The 21,298-nt window shown below is 28.1% G+C and overlaps 1 protein-coding gene across 4 annotated transcripts; it reads right to left on the bottom strand.

Annotated features, from left to right (window-relative positions):
* Positions 1–971: 971 nt before the first annotated feature.
* LOC126845648 (casein kinase II subunit alpha) lies at positions 972–9,225 on the bottom strand. Of its 4 annotated transcripts, none has more exons than XM_050584437.1 (9): positions 8,770–9,225; positions 7,760–7,940; positions 7,512–7,623; positions 7,229–7,441; positions 6,371–6,565; positions 5,685–5,887; positions 5,443–5,591; positions 4,696–4,764; positions 972–2,060 (listed from the first exon to the last, which is right to left on the bottom strand). In XM_050584437.1, exons 2-9 carry the CDS (start codon positions 7,852–7,854, stop codon positions 2,011–2,013), a joined length of 1,086 nt encoding a protein of 361 aa, XP_050440394.1. In that variant the 5' UTR covers positions 7,855–7,940; positions 8,770–9,225; the 3' UTR covers positions 972–2,010. The 4 variants fall into 4 exon arrangements, with proteins under 4 accessions (XP_050440394.1, XP_050440393.1, XP_050440392.1 ...); XM_050584436.1 differs by lacking the exon at positions 8,770–9,225 and adding an exon at positions 8,242–8,552 and having other exon boundaries at positions 972–2,057; XM_050584435.1 differs by lacking the exon at positions 8,770–9,225 and adding an exon at positions 8,242–8,550.
* Between the last annotated feature and the right edge of the window lie 12,073 nt (positions 9,226–21,298).

Raw genomic sequence — 21,298 nt, 5'->3', positions numbered from 1 at the left:
GTACGAACTTGCTAATTATAGTATGGGACAAATGGTCTGTGTACGGTCTAACCCCTTAAAAAGTAGAATGTGTGGTGTAAAATGTTAAAACCAGATACAGGGTCCGGCAAAAAAACCTCCCTTATTTAGAAATGGCACTGTGTGAGTTGTGGTGATGGTACAACGGTGGAGGGGGTATCGATCGATACCCCCTCCGCCGTTTTACCACCACCACAACTCACACAGTGCCATTTCTAAATAAGGGAGGTTTTTTTGCCGGACCCTGTATATTATATTAGTTACGATTACAGATTAGTTAGGTTTCTGTACTAAACTGTTTAGCTGAAGTCTTGGACTGTGAAAAACTTACTATTACTGTTTGACAATAATGAATAAACCGTTTTCCCTTGACACTTTTTTTTTAAGTGACAACTAAAATTACCATGTGTGTAGAGTCTAAATAGAATTCAGGGAAGTTACGGGGTTACTGCTTTTATATTATGGCATAGAGTATAGTTACCATTGATAGGAAGAGTTTAAGAAGTTGAGTTCTTCTTCTTTCAATGTTCCATTTTCAGCACAGCCACGAGTTTTATACACCAGCTTTACAATTTTATAGTAAAAGTATTTACTATTTAATTTACAAGCAACAATTTTTTGTCGGAATGCAAAATGCGACTTGGAAGGATGCGCGATTGATTTTCACAACTTATAAGCTAGATTATAATATGTAGTATTTAATTTTACTAGATAGGTAAACAGTGTAGGTACTTAGCAGTCCATAGCAGTCAAATAAATAATTGATTAATGATAATATACATTCATTAGATAAATGTTATATATTCCAGTATGTTTATTCCGGTCAGGTGACACCGCCTAGAGCCTTCCTATTCTTATATTATTGTCACTGTGTCTTGCTGACTTGCTGATTATACATATTTTGTATAGATTGTAAATAAAGAAAATGTTAAATAAAAAATATTCTAATGTAATGCACCACCATGTAATATTATTGTATTTTAAAACATCCAGAATATTAAATCACTGTTTCATGATGATTACTCCCTTCAATGCAGGATGTCAAAAAAATAAATATAAATAATGTATACATATATTCACGTGCTATTACACGTAAAACTATTTTATACAATTTTACTTTTAAAAATAACAAAAAGATAATAAAAGTAATAATAATAATAATATTAATAATGGTAATAACCTATTAAACAGAACAGAAAAATTTCGATTTCAATTTATCGGAGGCGACAAAAAGCTACATAGTTCATACCGACACTGAAATAATATTAAAGATCTTGTTAGCAGTTCTTAAATCAATTTTCGATATTACTCATAATTTTTCTTTTAACAATATACATATTAAATATGAGTATAAAACATTTTGTTTAACTACTTAAAAAAAAAAAAAACTAAAGGTATTTGATTTGTAATCCTTTCTTTTATCTTTTTTTAAACGTAATTTATTGTTATAATCATAATTATTTACATTATTCATTTGTAAAATATATAAATTTGTAATGTATATATTTTTAATGTAACAAGGCAACAAACACATAGTGTTATATAAATAAATTACATAGAAGAGCAGGAGAAATGGTTGACTTAATCATTTCGAATTGTTAATCTCTGCCAAATTTATACATAATCAAAAAAAAAATTCGAATTCCCGTCATTATTTTAATTTGTATGGTTGATTTTTTTTTTTTTTGGGAGATGGGGGAATGGAGGTAAGAGTACTATGTACAAGAAACATTTAGTATTCTTCACGGTTTTAGTAAGAAAAATATTATCAATTTATACACAAAAGACCTAAACATTAAATAATAACCTTTTTTTTTAATAGAAATAATACAAGTAAAAAATAAAAAATAAAACAAAATTGTTTTTTTTTTTTTTTTGAGTGTGATATTCCTGAGATAAAGGTGTTGATTTCTATTTTTTAATTAAATATATATATTTTTAATTAATTTTGTCCAAAAGCAAAAAAAGCAGCAATGTCTCATTGAGGAACTCTCACTGGAGAACACCAACAGCATTCGGTGAAGTTATGCCATTTCCGCCTGCTAAAATAAATAATATTTACTAATATATTTTACAACATACACAATATAGTTATTATATACATATTATCCATAACAGCATAAAGTTGATTATTATGATTATTATGCCATAAATAATTGACACTAGTTATTATGAAAGCACTTACATTTTTTCAATAACTTTTATTACAAATAAATATTTCCCAAATAGTATATATCTAGAGTTTTAAATTGTAATTCAATGTATAATTTACCCAACTAAATTTATGACTCGTTGTTTAGTATTTAAAAGGCTAGTATGGGAAAAATCTTTTAAAATTTAAAACGAGAACTTAATAGACAAACAAATTTTTAAAATACACAATATACTTAATCCATTAACGCCTGGTGGTCCCTTTCGGGACTCAAAAATCACATAAAAAAACAGTTAAGGGCGTTAATAGGTTAATAAAAAAAATTGTTGCAGATGCTCAATTTATTTATATATGTTTATTTAATTATATTTTTTTTATTCCTAGTTATTAACAAATAATTGTTTTTAATGAACATATTTATCAAATTTAACAAAAACGTTTACACCTCTAATCAAACTTAGTTAAACTATACAACAATCATCAATGTTACAAATATTTAAAAAAAAACTATAACTGTATAGTAAAATATTAAATGGTGAATTATAATACTATTATATAATAATTATTACTGAACCTGACATTGTACACAAATTTCATAATTGTAAGTTTTTACCATTATCCATAATAGTTATTAAAAACTTGTTGAATTGTTTGTTAAATTTAACATAAACCATCTACCAATAGTAACTGTATCAATAGGTATGTATGCTTAACTTTGTTCATCCAGAAAGACAATAAAATGTAAATAATTTTTTAAACAAAATTTGTATACTCATATCGTTTTTTGTCAGTGGGTATGTGTTTAACACGATCTTCATTTATTATTATGGTTCTATCACACAGTAAAACTAAACATACTCTATCACAAAACTGTTTATTTAATGAAGGGACATTATCAAGGCACCGAGGACATTTTGCATGCGTAACTGGAAATTTATAAGGAACATTTTCCCTAATACTATTGGACTAAATTGAATAATTTTTTTTTTTTTACCTAAAAGAACATTTTATGTTTGCAGAATCGTTAAAAAGAAAAATACTTAATTTTTGATGCTTAATGCAAGAAAGGCTTAAAAATATTTTTGTTGGAAACTTTCTCATTCCCTCCACAAGATATAGGAACATAAAAAAAAATAAATCCCAAACCTTGCATGGCTAAAACTTTGATTATTAGATGCATTTTTTTGATAATTATAATACCATGAAGGCCCCTAAACATTTTAAGCAGTGAGCCTCGTTGCCACCAGATGTTATAATAGCCTGAGGTTATGCTATCAATGTCCAACATTTATAACTTAAAAAAAAAATATATTAAGTGTTTCTGATCATCATATATAAATTCATATTTTCCCATAACAATTGACACAGGTATTAAATACAGATTGTTTGAAATGAAATATTTTTAATTTACTTTTTAGCTTAACGTCATTATGCAGAGCATAGAATTATTTTTACTTCTTAAATTGAATAAATAGCCAAATTTAATTAGGGTGCAAAATTATTCTATAGATCACCAGTTATGTAATTATGAGTATGTTCAAAAGTCAAAGTTGACAAATGAATTCATTACTATTGTTGTAATAGCATATACTATAATATATACCCAAGTATAATATTATTATACTTGGGATATATTTCTATACATGTTATTTCAAATTACATCAAATTTTAGCAATAAAGTTCGCAAGTGAAATAAATGTATTTTTCACCAGAAAAATGCCCATGAAAATATACAAATAAGGTTTTTTTTTATTTAACAGTTAAAGATAAGATTACACTAACAAAACTCATCATAATGGAATGTTTATACAGAAATTAAAATCTTCACATTGAACACACATTGTAGACATCATATTTTTATAAGTATACTATGTATTGATTTTTTTTTTTAAATAATGCCAGGAGTTATCAAACTACTGCTTCAATAATTAACGTTGAAACAACTGCTCTGCTATTACACGTATGATAATACCTTAGAATGTTTTTGTACTTTCAAGAGTTTAATATAAAATAAAATGTAATACATTTTTATCAGAGTTTATTTATAGTATTAAATATAAAAGTTAATAAGGAAATACTTACAGTCTCATTTATAATTAACACTTATAACGAATAAACGTGACACAGGTTTAACAGTTTCTCACAATTCTTTAACATCAATAAATTAAGGATGATTTCAGTTGAAAATATTCTACCAAAAAGTTTAAGTGTAAAATCTTTTCACGTGATCCGACAGTTTCTTTTTCGAGTAATTTTACACAATATAACTATGTATTGCTGCTAATCAACGGGCTTTTTATTTTCGGTAAAAATATATTTATTACTATTATTGTTATTATTGGGCCATTGAATTGGTAATTATATATTATAATCAACATTTTATACATTAAGAAAGATACAACACTGTTTTATTTAGAGGGATATTTATAAACATATAATATGTGAACATTAATAAGTAATTTGAGGTATGTTATTTGTATGAAACTGTTATGAGTGTTAGGCATATGTTAAAACAGCTGAAGTACCTGTAATTGGTGTTGGAGATACTGATGACGCGCCCAAGTTAATTCGTGACTGTTCTTTTACTACAGGATCTGAAATAAAAATCATTAACTATTAAAAAAAGGATATAAAAAAAATGTATAAACTTACTAAAATTATAATTAATTGTGTCTAACGTTATCAACTAATATTTTTTTAATAATTATCCTCATAGCAAATGAATTACATTAACTATTCAAATATATCAAGAGGAGTGGTCAAGCGTGTTTGGCACTAATCTTACTGGTTCGACACTCGGTCTCAAGCGCTCCGTTTGCCAGACGAGAAATCATCTGGTAAAAAAGGGCCACCATACCCCCTTTCTGGTGACAGACAGATAACTAGTCCAAAATGTCAAATTTGTCAAGAAACCATCCCATGATAAAAATGTAGGGCCTTCATGGCCCATTAAACTCATGATGAATGATGATGACTAAAATATATTATATTATAATTAAATTTAAAGCAATAAAAAAACTCTTCTTATTTTAGTATCTTTGTATACCATACAAATATTTATAATTAAAAAAAATGTTTAATATAGGTCAGCTTGAAAACTTTATACAAAAATCATTAGTGTTCGTTTATCTTGAAACAATGAGACTCAATAACCCCAAAGTTAGAATTCCAAAGTTTCAAAAATAACAAAAACATCAACGTAACAGTTTTCTTCATTCCCATTAAGAAAAAATTACAAAAACACTCTCAAACATTAACATATAAAAACTTACAGAAATATGGATGATCCATCGCTTCTCTGGCAGTCAACCGCTCAAAATGATCGTAACGTAAAAGTTTATCTAAGAAATCCAAAGCCTCTGGAGTGACAAGATGTTGGTTTTCACTATGCACAAAACGTTCCCATCGCTTTCTTGAATGTCTAATAGACAAAACAAACATCATTAGTTATTTAAATACAAAATTTCTCATAAAAATGCACAAAAGATAAAGCGTTTAATATTGCATATGTTACCTTCCCAAAATATCTGAAAACCTTGGATCCAGTTCCACATGATACTTATCTAAATATTCAAAAAGTTCTTCTGTTCCAAGAACCTTAGCAATACGTACAAGTTGATCGTAATTGTCATGACCGTGGAAGAACGGTTCTTTTCGGAAAATCATACTGGCTAACATGCAACCCAGTGACCACATATCCAATGAGTAATCATACATCTAGGAATAATAATAATTTAATATAAAACATGAGATTATTGAACTTTTTTTTAGTTCATAAAAAATATTATATCCACTAGTTCTATTAATTACAATATATTAAACTCTAGCCAGATAGAACAATTTTTCATAGAGTGAATCTCTCTATAAGCCATAATAATAAACTAATATTCACTAAATGTATTTAACGTCACAAAGTGTTAAATAACAATAAATAAAAATATAAAAAAAATTAATAGTATTCTGTACATATTAAAAATTTAAGGTTCTTAATATATAATTTGGTACGATATAATAAGTATATTTTGTAATATAATACTATTACATTGTATACATAATTACCTAGGTATAGACGTTTTTTTTAAAATGTTAGGTGAATAATTCATATTTTAATATCTAAAGCATAAACCCTAATTATAAGATTATAACCATTCATTTTGTATTTTACGAAAACTAATTTGTAGTTATACATATTATAGATACCTGATAATCAGCGAGTAATTCGGGACCCTTAAAATATCTGGAAGCTACTCGGACATTGTATTCTTGACCAGGATGATAAAACTCTGCTAAACCCCAATCAATAAGGCGCAATTTTCTGTTTTCGTGGTCAATCATGACATTGTGAGGCTTTACATCACGGTGCATGATGCCCATACTATGACAATAATCTAATGCCTAGATTAAAAAAAAAATAATAATATTAAAACATGACATTAGAAGTATATTAATTATCTCCAATTGAATATCATAATAAAATATTGAACAATATATCTGGTAACATTTATTTAACATCGGGTATTACAAAATCATCATCATCATTAGATGCAATTGGTGTATACAGTTTTACTTTGTTTGCAATATAGAAGTCTCCATTAGGTTCAGCTTAGATTAAAAGAGGGGAGCGAGTCGAAAGTTTCTTCCATATTAATTAAATTTAAGTATAATAACAGTTGTACTACTCACAGCAATAACTTTAGCAGTATCATTGTAAAACAATAAAAAATTATAGTATAACTTTTTTTTTTAAAGATAAGGTACATATAAATTAATGTTTAGCATAATACACTTGAAATGTTTTCTAAATTTAGCAAGCAATAACTCTGTATTTTCCCCCATCATCTTCAATCTTTAATTTCTGTTATAATACAGTAGATATAATTCATAAAAGAAAACTCAGCATGAGTAATTTATAGTTTAAATCAATGCTTATCTGATAATGTTTATTTTTCAGATTGCTTTTTTTTTTAATAAATAATAAACTACTATTTTTTAAAACTTTAATGGGTCACTTTCTATTAGTTAAACCTTCCATAAAAAGTAAATTGATTAGTAACATACCTTGAGCAACTCGTAGAGATAAAATCTAATATCATAGTCATTCAAAGTCTGGTAAAGTTGTTTAAAATCCATGTTATTAACATGCTCAAAAATAAGAGCAGGTGTTCGAGATACAGGATCTTTAACCACTGCTTGCAGCGATATAATATTGGTACCTCCTCTCAAGTTTTCAAGAATTTTTATCTCTCTTTTGATTTTCTTTTTCTTTACTGGCTGCAAGATTAAATTAACACAGACGAATTACCTCATCAATTATATTCAAAGCAAAAATTGTACTTCATACCTTTAATATTTTCACAACACATTTTTCACTATTGGTTACGTCAATTGCTTCAAAAACTTCACTGTACTTGCCTCTACCAAGTTTTCTTACTAACTGGTAATCATCTTGTTGCCTAAATAATAAATTGAAACTCAAATACAACTTAACACGAGTAATAAATTTAACAGTTAAAACCGGTTTTACTATTTAACATGAATAGTAAGTAAAGAGTGTATTTTTGCACTGAAGAAAACACAGAATACACTTACCCCCACTCAACAGTGTACGATTCATAATCCCAGTATTCTCTAGGTTTATGAGAATTAACATCGGCATAAACTCGCGCTCGGCTCGGCAGCGCCATTTGACTAATATACCTAACAGTGGTCGTTTGATCGTTTACAACTTTCCGAAACTTTGTTCCGGTCGCACTCAAGAAGCAGTTGGTATCTATGAACAAACACACAAAATGAAAATATTATTACATCGAACATTCGTGTTTTACCGACGAACATGATAACAGCATGTTCTTGTAGACAAGTTCACACATCGTAAATATTAATCGCAAGACGATGTGACATGTAAAAAGAAGAAAAATAATATTGTTCCTACGTAGAAATATTGGTTTTGTACAGTTTGTCGTCGAGAAGTGTGATGTACTCTCGTACGAATTGATTTCAGATAATTAGAGATGATAACCACTCGGTTCCTAAAGGCATAATATTATAAGCATTTCGTTCGGCGTGTTTACCTTTGATACTAGAAAAACGGCCGTGCAGGCGGCGACCGCGGCGGCGGAAGTCCGGGGAAGATGCAGTTATAAAACACGAGGGGTACAAGTGATGGACCGAGGGCCAACGGCGGGCAAAGAGCGGTTGGTGTCGCATAGAAGGCCCACGGGGGCGGCACGTTTACGATGGTCGCGATATGTCAGGACGACGACATGATTTTACTTGTACCGTGTGTGGTGTGTGCGAGCAAAAAAACAGCGGGCGGCGGCAGAGATTGAGACCCGTGTTTTGACGATTCGTACAGTTTGGCCGTCGGGGGAAGCGCTTAATGACCCGCGACAACGTTGATAATAGATACTACTACCTCCGACACCTTAGCGCATCAAAATCGAAAAACATTTAAAAAAAAAAAAAAAATTGATATTACAAAGGTAGGTAAAACTATACGCAACGTACGCGTGTATACATTAGTAATGTATCATGTGCACAATATCCAAGTATGCGTTGTTATTATTATATTATAATATGTTCTAAGCCCACGTAGGTACCTGCTATAACATTTTCCGACGACGGCGGCGGCGGCTCAGCTGTATAACAACGCTGTTGGCATGATCGGCGTAGGATAGCGAATTATTTAAAAAAAACCTTTGCTGTTGTTGGGCGGTGACGGCGGTTCGAGTTATTTTTTTTTTGTTGATAATAAACGGCAACGACGACACGAACTGCTGTTGAGTCGAACGGCGGCGATGTCGGGTACGCGAGACTTGCGGTGTGCGGGTTTTTTTTTTTTATAGCGCGTGTACGTCTGACGTTTATGTGATCGGTCGGCAGAGCGGGGACGTTCCAAAGCGTGTTTCGACTTCTCACGACGAGTCCCCGGCGGAAGATCTAAAAGGAAAATAATAATAATTCGTATACTTTGTTTTTCGGTAATCAACTAAAAATACCGTACACACGGAGGAGTCGCGGTCGACGGCGGAACAATGCGTGCGTGCGTGCGCGCGAGCGTTCACTATAATATAATGTGCAATGTGTATACACTGTATGAGTGTGTGTGTATACCGTATACTATGCGACCGGGCCGTCGACGTTGGTTTGTCGGAAATCCAAAATGGCCAGGCTGACCCGTTCGCGGGACACGGCCAAACAACAATACGACGGCAGCTGTCTAGTGTCTACGACCGAAAGCCGACGGCGACCGGTCGTGCGCCGTCACCACTGGTTTTTGTCAAAGAGGTTATGAACACCGTCGGTTGGCGGCTACATTCAATTATTTTTGTCCGCCAAAAGCGGCGGCACCGCGGCTGTCCATGAGTACGAAGTACAAAATATTCTAACCTAAATCGAGCAGTTGACAGCTCTAAACTGTATTTCGTTTAAGAAAACTTAAGTAGGTAGTTTTATTATTATTCAAATTGTTGGCGCTCAAATTTTGTCAATAAACTTTTGAGTACTTTATTAATAAATACAGACACGGTAATGAAGAGTATGAATATTTTTTTCAAGACATTATCATAATAATGTCATTATGGTGTCTGATCTTCAAGTTCTTAACTAATTTTCTTCATTGTTATATATTATTTTTCAATTTCATTGTACCCTACGATTAAGTTTTTGTATTCTGCAAAGGACTAAGCTCCCTCCCCCCTCCCCATACAATTATAAAGCTATTGCGCCACTACTCATATTTTAAAATTTAAAGATTAGGATAGGGGAAAAAAACATAATTTAAATGTGTGAACACGGTGATAGACTTTTTGAGACAATTTATTCTTTTGGTCTAACTGTAAACTTACATAATATATTTTATTATTAATCTTAATATATTTTAAAATAAACCCCAAATTTCTACTTACGTTTTTGATTAATTGATAAACTAATACAAGAATATTCTATTAGTATAATGATGTTAATAATGTTAATAATGATTGCTCAAGTTTTTTATTATTATTGAGCTACGATAACTGCTGTATGAAATCATGTACCATAAAGGGATGTTTTTCGATTTTAATAAAAAATATTATATCATAATACCTATATCTGGCATAAATGTATTTTGTAAAAAGTTAACACTTTTCCTAGTCTATAACATTTCGCTATTGGCTTTCTGTAATATGTTGCCGTGAAGATAACGATAACTTCTCATTAGCTTCCTAATTTTCTAGTACTATTAGAGAATTCATTAACATTTTGTACTTTTTTTTTAATAACCGGATATGAAAACAATGTCGTTAATTATATATATCATAATATGTATTATGTATGTTATATTGCATAAGCTGTAGACATCAGGCGTTCTCACTTCTAGTATGTTTATGGCATATAACAAAAAACAAATAACCATTTAATAAATTAAATAGTTATAAATTCATGAAGTAACACCATAGCTCTACTACTTAATTAGAAAAATTGTTTACAGATTGTGTTATAATTCGGGTTTAATAAAAAAATAAAAAGTTATACATTTTAAACATTTTAAACATTATAAAAAATACAGGGAGTTGCGAATGACACTAATTGTTTTGCGACATAACATAGTTTTCAGTGAGTATAACAATAATTTAAAATTTTTAAAATTATACAAATTCTATAACAATTATATTGTATTATATATATTTTTTTTATTATTACCTATAGTAGCAGAAGAAGTTAAGAAGTTTGCCCGCAAACACAAGACAAAGTTGGAGTTCCACGTCAGGATAAACCCTGCGTCTGTTGTGTGTTAATCATGAAATAATATCTGACGGATTTAATTGCACATACACGTTAGTTTATAATAATAATTATTATAATGGCTAATCCATGAATTCAATATTTTATCTGTACTGATATTTTATTTTATCGTTAAGGAGCTTCTACACCTGCGTATTTTTGGTAAAAAACTACTAATTTTACTTCAAACGAAACTATTCCTAAGAATACTCCGATTTAAGTTTTGAAAAAATATTTGAATTTTTCCTGACATTTTGAAGGCATCAATAGTGGTAAAAAATTAAAACAACTTTGTACAAATATAGATAATCTATTTTGCGTTGTAAAAGTAAAAAAAAAAATGAAATATCAAAATAGATCCTTCTTTCCTATAGTAATATGAACGTTTAAAATGTTTAGCTTAATGTTAAGTTTTAGTAAAAAATTAAAGCTATAAACATTTCATAAACAGATCAAAACAATAATTATTTTTATTATTGTATTTGTTGCTCAATAATGATTACAACCGATATTTAAAAGGTCTATAAGCTATAAACCTTATTTTATAGGTACAACATTCTTAAAAATTATATTAGCTACATATTATCTAATTGTGCTACTTTATTTTGTTTTATAAACTATACATACCGTCTATAGCTGTTTATAGACAGATGTCTTGAAAATTAAATACTACTTAGTATTATTATTTGGACTAAGTTATTTATGTTTACGTAAGTTGAATTTACGTAACATTTACGTATAAAAAATTTAATAAAACATAACTATTTACGTTGAAGTTCGCAGCCTATCGTATAATTAATTTATATTGAATAATCTATAACTGTAATTTGTCAATAGGTCATGTAAGTTTTTACTTCAGATAAATTACTATTTAACGTTATTAATATTTTATATTATTTAATTACCATTTACATTGTATTTAATTAATACCAAAAAACTCATTTGTTTACACGTATTCGAGTTTGAAATTTAAATTTACTGTTTTAACTATTCAGTTGATAGCTGTTGAATAGTATTCAATTTAAAGTTAATTATTTTTTATTGATTTTTAAGTTAGATTTCAAAATAGGAGTATTTATGAACATTAAATATAAATACGTCGCCGGCTGTTGAACAAAAAAAAACATAATTAATTGTTCTTTGTATAAAAGGTATTTATTGATTTTTATAAACAAGAGCAGTAAACATATCAATGCACTTCGTACGGATGCCGTGACTATTCGTAAGTACGATAGGTGAATAAAACGAAACGAGGTCTTTAAATGTACATATTAACATAATAATTAATAATATTAGAAAATCTAACTCGGATGACCTATACGTTTAACGATTAATTGATTTATTATAATCCATCGTTATAATCGAAAATCCAAAGAAAAAGACTACTTCTAACACAAGAAAAACCCGTTCCCGTTTATAGCACCTTCAATTTTCATCAAATTTTATTGTATAATCACTATTGGAAATAACCGAACGTTGCTCTTTTTAATACCTAGGTACACAGTAAAGCGATGTTTGTCAAGGCAATGTTCTTTAAACATTTATTTGAAATCGTCTATATTATATAATCCGTCAAAACAAATCACTATGTACACTCTATACATAAGTCTAATTGCGTAGCATTAATATTATTAGTAGTAATTTAAATAATACTAAACAACCCTGCAGGGTTGTTTAAGTATGCAAGTAATTATTGTATATTTGTATGGTCATAACTTGTATTATGTGCAGTATAAATAAATCAAACTTAGTCATTTAAATGCGAGTTTTATTATACAACCTAATATAGTGGGTTTTTAAAAATAAAACAACGAGTTTTAGTACCTATTAAAATTTATTTCAACATAATATAACATAAATAAACATGTAAGCGTTTTGGAAATAGATAGATAAGAAGGTTATGTTATGTATATTAGAGTTTAAATACTTTGATTTTTTTTATAGAAAGTTGTACAGCGATTAAACTAACTAAAAATAAAATATTATTCTTATTATACTGTAAAAACAAAAAAAAGTCTTTACTGTGTCATTACGCGGTACATATCACACTATTTACCAAAATAAAAGATGTTGAAATTAATCAACTCCCCAACATCCTATAAAAAATGTTATTAGTTTTTTTTTTATTCGAATATTGATTATTAAAGTTCCCTTCAAAAATTTCAATTGACGAAGATTTAATTTCGACAAATTTTTATCTGGAATTGCACGATAAAATCAAAAAACTACTGGGTGAATATTAATTAGTTATAACCAACTTAATTAATGTATGTTTTAATCGTATTATATGCAAATACTGTTTAATTATATTTATTATTTGTAATTTATGACATTAATAATAATTTAAAAAAACATTTTTTTTTTAAAGTAATTAAACAGTGTTTTTATGACTGATATGCCTTGACTGATTAGTCTTGAAATAAAACCATTATATAAAGATAAGTACCATGTTCTATAATAATCTTTAAAGACCTGAGGCTATAATTTTAAACTAATATAATGCCTATATTATGAAATACACGTTGTGTTTAAAACAGTCAGAAGATGATACCAGACACGTGGTCCACCGTCCACATTAAAATGCCAAACCTCAAAAAAATAGTCTTGAGTATGTTAATAAGATGGTTAAAAGGCCTTGAACTTTTATTTCTATATATAATGTAGTCACTAAAAACTAAAGTAAAACAAAATAATAATAATGGCAACAAAATATGAATAATTAAATAAATTAACACGAATATAAATTATATTTTATCTGTCCACTGTCCATGTCAGCTAGTGTTAAAATTTCAAATATTAATATACAATTTATCATTTTTCATCATCTATACTCTTTAATTATCAACTATAACAAAACATAAATTGACTTAATTAGGGATTTAAAAAAAAGGGTTTGTAAGGGACTTAAAGATATAAAATACTAATTTTAACATTTTGTAGCGTAGACCATGTAAGTTAATAATAAGAACAAAATACATCTGTTGCAGTACCTGTTTATACTTTTAACCTGGTAGTACTTGTAATAATTGTATAAATGATCAATTTGTTAAGTTCTATTACTTATTTTTTATATTTTAGGCTATACTGTATTCTGTAATGATTTGTATTCGGGGGAAGGTTCAAATCACACACTATGTCCTTGGCCTTAAGATAGTACCTATACGATTCCGAGAACATAAATGAGAATGCAATATGCATGGTATGCTGTAGGCTACGGATAATAAATATAAGTATAGAGTATAGGATAGGTACATATTTAATACTTGTATATAGATCGTGCAACACAAACTTATGCAACCGCCTAGAAAAGTTGATTAAACCTTAGGGAACAAAATTATACAATTTGTTTTAGTCATTTACTTGTTAGAAAAATATAAGTATATAATCCTCAATTCGATTTACTTTAGTATTTTAAATATTACCCCCACTTTTTAGCAAAATTGCACCCCGCCTTTAGTACCATTAATATAGTATCGTTGCTAATAGTTAATTTTCTATTCTTCGGAACCATATAAATTAATTGCATTTATATTATTTATACTAACTGTGTTTAACGTCAATGATATGTTTACTATCAAAAACAGCTAAAATCGATTCTAAGGTTTCTCGGCTTATTTTAAGGTTTTCTCGTGGAGTAATACATTTAATTAGTAGACAACACACTCAATATTAGGACAATCTTGATATTTGAAGGTATTAACTTTATTGTTTTGAATTTTGATGTGTGTTTATTAAAATAAGAATCTTTATTCTTTATAAAAACCATGGTTGTCACAAAGTAATATTTAAGTACCAAAATTGTTATGACTAAATGCGTAGTGAACTAATAAGGGTGTTAAGATTGTTTTTAGGTAAAAAAAAAAATAATAATAAAATAATAATAATAATATAATATTTTGTAGTGAAGTATTACTGTTTCTTTGACTGTTGATAATACGACGTAGGTCGTTGTGAATTGTTTCGTTGGAGGCACATGAAAGAGCTTGAAGGATTAGACGGAGTATTTTAGATTGAAATGTTTGGATTATATTAACATTTGCTTTTTTAACAGTTCCCATATTCTACTCCGTATGTCCACATTGGTTTTAAAAGTGATTTATATATTAGTTTAGTGATTGTATTAGCTTTAGAACATTAGCTGGTAAAGAGCTCTAAGCCGTTGGCTAAGGGACATTTTTTTAGTATGAATATGATCTGACCAGGTAAGGCGTCTGCCTAAAGTGAGGCCTAGGTCTTTTGCTTCAGTTATTGTTGATATTCGGTTGTCGTTAATAGAGATTTGGGGTGTGTTTTCTGTCGCAGTGTAAAAGTGTTGTGTAGTAACTTGCTTTTGTTAACTCTGACTCGCCACTTTTTAAACTGTCAGTATGTGTTTGGAGTTGTTGCGAGGCAGTGTTCAGGTGAACAGAGACTAACAATATAATATAAAAATCAGCCTGTAGGTAAATCTGAGATGTACTAATAAAATTTGAACACAAACAAATTTTGCTGTCGGAGAAAAACTAAAAATTATAATAAAACTGTTCTAACATAATATTTATATATTTTTATTATTAATTAATGGTACATATTATATAACATTATCTATTTATTACTGGTTTTAATTTATGTCTGTTTTTTACCATGTAATATGACAATTGAATACATAAATTAATAAGTTTGCCTTAAAAAAAAAAGTTTTATTGTTTAAAATGGTTAAAGAATAATTATAGTATTGGAGTAGTTATAGTTTGTAATACAATTTACAGTTTAATAGTAATTTAGAAACTGATTAGCCAACATCTGTAACTAGCTGTATGGCCTGTGATCAGCCAAATCTAAATTCCCTTCTGGTCTCATTTAGTTGAACTACAAACCTTCAATGTGAAAATAAATTATTATTGAAATCTGATCTCGATCGTAAAAATTGTAATTTTATAAAATGTCTCTACATAATTATTATGATCATACTATTTAGGGGGAGGGAATTCTTTTTTGGCTTGAGTGGTTCTAGCAAAATATAAAAACACAATTTTCCACTGCCAATACTGACTGTATATTTTATGTCAATATTCTTATGCGCGTATACAAATATTGTTGAAAAATCCGTTTGATTTACGACGTACATGGATGTAAACTGTCCATAAAAGGGACAGTGCTCCTTCATAAATCTTTCAAAACGCACAGAATAACTTGTTATTACGAAACCTCTAGGCGAATCATTCAGTGGTCTCTATAATTACGACGAGAAGTTGCATTCCCGTAGAAAATCCAATATGAGTTAAAACGCCAATGAGATACAAGCACGTGCATTTGTTGCACTCAGCAGTTTACGTGTCATGAACTTGAATGACCGCCGCCTCGTTGCACAGATGCGCCCTGTGTCAAGGACATGCCTGTGATCGGATGCAAATGATCTAAACCGCCGATCGTTGACTAGGATTTTCGTTGTAGACGAACACACTAAAACTGCCCTGAAAATAATATCATATGCTTAATAACCGAATAAATTTGTTTAAAGAAAGACTTTTTGATTATTTTATTAACCTATAATTACTTGTTCAAAGCGTAATGTTATTTTTTTTGTGCCAAATATTTCATTTTTATACTTGCACACTACAAAATAGAGTAGATTTTATTTGCAAATTGAAGAAACTATAGTTAGTGGTTACTTTTAAAATTGACAAACAATTCGAAATCTCAAAACAGTTAACTGTTAAATTAATGGGTTTCTAGCACAAATAAAACTAATATCAGTAGTAATCAATAATATAAATTTTACCTCACGCATAATTGTTACCTACGTTAACAGATCTCGAAAAAATGTTTTTAACTATAATTCAATAAAACAAAATATTTAAATTGTAATGACATTTTTTATGATCGTTGTTTATTAATTATTATGTGTTATCTGTGTACTATTACTATATATTTTCAAGAGTATAGATCATTGTGTATTTCGATTTGTAACTATTCATTTAACGATAGTTATAACAAAGAAATTAATATTTAAACAGACTGAGTTAACTGACTCAGTCTGTCGTTAGCGCTGAAGATGACAACATTATTGCCGAAACACGTAGAGTGTATTATTTTATAGTAAAAGGGCAAAGTTTATATTAAACAGTTTCAATTGTAATTCCAGTTTGTCAATTTTACCATGTTTAATAATGTATATGCTGGTCAGTTATGTATCAAACTGGTCACGTTGATCAATTAAAATGTAAATATTAATAACTAGTTGGGAAGTGAGAAATAAGAGTTATATTGTGATATGCTACTTAAGAATCACTCGGTTATACAAACAGTATTGCAACCAGCAAAAATTCAAAATTTTATTCGCATTAACCTTGAATTTTTAAACGTTTAAAAACATACAAATATTCTTATTACTTGTTGAACAACAATATTTGCATTTAGTTTTTAGTACATTTTATTAGTATTACAATGTTATCAACTCAAGGCATTCTTCCTTACCCTTCGTTATGAATTACACAATTAGATAAAATTTAAATTCTAAAAATAATTTATATTTATTTAAAAGAAAATTCGATAAAATCTTAATAAAATCTCTCCCAAGGTTTATATTGCCGGTATGGACACTATCTACCTGGCATTTAATGATAACTTAATAAACGTCATCAGCCCGTGCAAAATGCTCTGAATTTTTCTATTAACAATCGTTTTACAATTGTCTTTTGAGACTAACTTGTTTTTTAAATAAGATTAATAGAGGTAGTAAAAAATCAATATATAGCATATTATATAATTATATTATTCATATCATTTTTAAAAAACGTCATGGTTTATACTTTATGATATTAGATGATGGTGTACGAATAAAAATAAAAATAATTACAATGGATTTAAATTGAATAAACTTTTTTTAAACTGAATAATGAGGTATCTATTTATGATATTGTCGCCCTTGTGCCAAAATCATGAATGGACCAATTTTGCAGGTTTTCATAAAGGTTGACTCTCGATTAGGTCAAGAATGCATTTCAAAACTTCAATTGTTTCTACAGTTGACAAACTCTCCTTTTACACTTAACGGAAAAGCTTTACACAAAAAATCCCTAAAACTAATACCAAACAAATTTTGATTCAAAAAATATGCAATATTAATATTTTCAATAATATTTAAACCTATTTACCTCTAAAATAACCCTAAATCATTACTACTGTTAATACTATGTTACCCTATTTACCACGTACTATGGTAAATCGTAGGTTAAGATTTGATTATGGTTTACCCATACTGTTTAGTGACACGATCAATTAATTTATATTTTATTAACATTACATGGTGTTAACTTACCAAATAGAAATGTATATGTGATGGCTAATATAATATATTAAATCTATGGAAATTATTGTGAAGTGTTTTGGATCTTTATTACGAGCTTAACAATTGTCAAGACTTAATGACAACTGGCAATTAGCGATAATTTTCATACTAATTAAATCGTTCATATTATCATGACTAAAATAAAAATAGATGTATTATTTATGCTCCATTAACAACGTTATCTGTTTTAATTCGTCTAGTGTTTTTTTTTTAATAATTCGATTGATTTTTTTTATGTTTGATTTTGTGAATATTTTTAGCATAGTCATTTAGGTACAAATTAAACGTAATATAAATCTAATTAAACGTAATGGACATTACTCGCTAATTTTAAATGTCCATGGCTTGCTATTCAATAAGTAGGTATTCGATAATCGGATCCATTAGCACATTAGCCTAGTTTATGGGACGTGCATGCCGTAAACTACATACCTGTGTAAACGAGTGTTGAGAACTCATTAGGATGCGAACCTAGAACGATTGTATACACATATTATAGAAAGATACACCTTAATACTAATTGTCATTGTCAATAATATTGCTTACCTATTACAAATTAAAAGGAAGTCCTTACGTACAAAATGGCTTGTAAGTTGTAAACTATAAATACGTTTATATGTGAAGCGATTAAAACGTTTTGAAACTTAAACATATTTTAAAAATTTCCAAATAGTGCTAGTGTTTTATCTTCCTAACGGCCGTGTTATTTATCAGTCTAACAATAAAAGAACAATAAAGAACTGTTTGATTTAGTAAATCTTTTTTAAAAACAATTGAATTTCAAAATGTTTTAATCACTGCATTTAAACTCAGTACGTGTTGCATATTTATACATAGAACGAAATTAAATGGTGAAAGTTAGGTAAATCAAACAAAATCGGCTTGTTAATTACTTTTAGCAAACTTTTTTTGTTAATTTAAATAATAACTTATTGATTTTACAAAATATACTTCGTTAATTCAACAAACATATGATTAAAACTAACGAACCCGCCGATCAAATTTAACAAACGGCTGATTTAACTAACTATAATTTTGTTAAACTAACGAAATGTTGGTATCACTAATTAATATTTTATTGACTCGTTAGCAACAAACATTTTGTCGATTTAATCTAAATTTTTGTTAATTTTCCTAGAATTTATTTTTTTGCATATAATCACATTATTTATAAAATAACTAGTAAAATTAAACTTAAAGTTAATTTAACTTAAAAGGTGCTATAAACTGTAGGTGCTACTAAATAAATTCAAGCTAATTATAATATATGATAAATAATACATACACATATACAATTACACACACACACACACATATATATATATACATTTATCATAAAATTAAAATAATTCTTTTATTATAGAAAATATGAGGACTTTAAAGTACCAACTAAAATTAAATTGTCTGATAAACATGCATGAATGTTATTATTGATCTAGCAACTAAAAGGTCATCAATATTTTACTAGCACAGTTTAAAAATCCCTCTTTGAACTACTTAATAACGTAACATTAATTGAAAAACTATATTTGCTTACCAAATAATTTCAATTATAGGATTAATCTTAAAAACATAATATCTCCTTATTATAAAGGTCATAAAACAAAACAATTTATGAATACGATTTCCGTTGAAAATAAAACTTCAATTGGAATGTTGGAAATTTATTAAATCAGCTTAGTGAGTACGGAGTCAAGACGATTAAATTATAATGTCAGAAAGTGATTACTTAGCTTTCAATTCTCGAGAAAATTTTTCAATATGAGACTGTTGGTTAATCATACTGAATTATATTAATACAAAAAAAAAATATTTTACTTATATTTATATAAATAAAATAAAACTTAATTTATAAAAAATATTAAGTACTATAATTAGTCTTATTTATTAGTCTAACAATTATTAAATACTTCTATTTTCGAATACTATTAATATAAAAATCAAATTAACTACCTAGAACTGGTTCTTCATTTCTAGTTAGTTAATTTGATTGAAAACAATTGGATATTCGTTATGAGGTAGCAGTAATAACTGTTCTTCATTCATGTGGGGTATTAAATATGTATTTAGTATATTATATTATAAAGAAAATGACTGGCCGTCGCGGGAACTGGGAAGGTCGCCTGGTATAAAGGCATATGGAATATACTGGACTCTGGAGTATTGGATGTGCGCCTATAAAAGTGATTGTATGTATCGAATCACGACTTCTTTCCGTACCGGTATCCCGACTGAGAGGAGTTACTTGTGAATTTTATACAAGATAACAAAACAGTTGACTCTACCTACCGATATGACGTACAAGGCAATGGTAAGTACTTTTACATTCTTAACTAAATTTTACAAAAATCAAAATACTAATCGATTTATTCATAATATATAATAGAATTTAAAACATTTCCAAATTTAATTTTATAATTTAAGATACATAATTTTAAAATTAATTTAAAAAAATTATAAATTAGAACTAAAGAAATTTTAAGGCATCTAATTATTTGGATAATTTATAAGTACTTAATGTTTTTTAATATACTAAATTACATTATATTTTTATTTTATTATACGTTTTTAATTTGGCATTTAAGTCAATTGACTTAACTACAACAATTAGAATAATAACATTTTTTTTCGTGGTGTTAAAATTGTAAAGCTCTTAGTAAAAGTCTATATAATATGTTTTTTACAAAACTCATTATTGAATACTTAACAGTTATAAAAATTGCACAAAAGTAACATAGAAAAATTAAAATTTTGAGTAATCTTCAAAGTACGATTAACAACCAAATTATTTTTGAAAAGGAACATAGAGCACTATATAATTATAGTATATTAGTATTATATAGTGTCATATTTAAAAAAAATACTTATTAAAGTCATCATACTGTTGTTGTTGAACTAAGCAATATATTTTCAAAAAAGTACTCACTTAATTTCTTTTTAAACGTGATAGTAAATTCATAAATAATATATTATGTTATGGACTACGGTTAGTGGGTAAGTAGTAGTTAGAACCACGGGTCATAAAACAAATAGAT

Source organism: Adelges cooleyi, unplaced genomic scaffold (assembly GCF_023614345.1).
Source record: "Adelges cooleyi isolate 19-005CV unplaced genomic scaffold, UGA_ACOO_1.1 ACOO_flye_CR_arks_rails_tigmint_CR_PRNA_8, whole genome shotgun sequence".
Lineage (NCBI taxonomy): Eukaryota > Metazoa > Arthropoda > Insecta > Hemiptera > Adelgidae > Adelges > Adelges cooleyi.
Note: the sequence above shows the minus strand (reverse complement) of the source record. Positions and strands in the feature narration are given on the sequence as shown.

Bases quoted from the DNA above. Each gene is read 5' to 3' on its own strand.
- LOC126845648 (XM_050584435.1), bottom strand. From the start codon at position 8,377: ATGCGACACCAACCGCTCTTTGCCCGCCGTTGGCCCTCGGTCCATCAC. The intron at 7,442-7,511 runs GTATGAAGTACA...TTAATCTTGCAG, and splicing joins GTGTTGTGAAAATATTAAAG to CCAGTAAAGAAAAAGAAAAT. The intron at 5,592-5,684 runs GTAACATATGCA...TTTGTCTATTAG, and splicing joins TTTTCAGATATTTTGGGAAG to ACATTCAAGAAAGCGATGGG.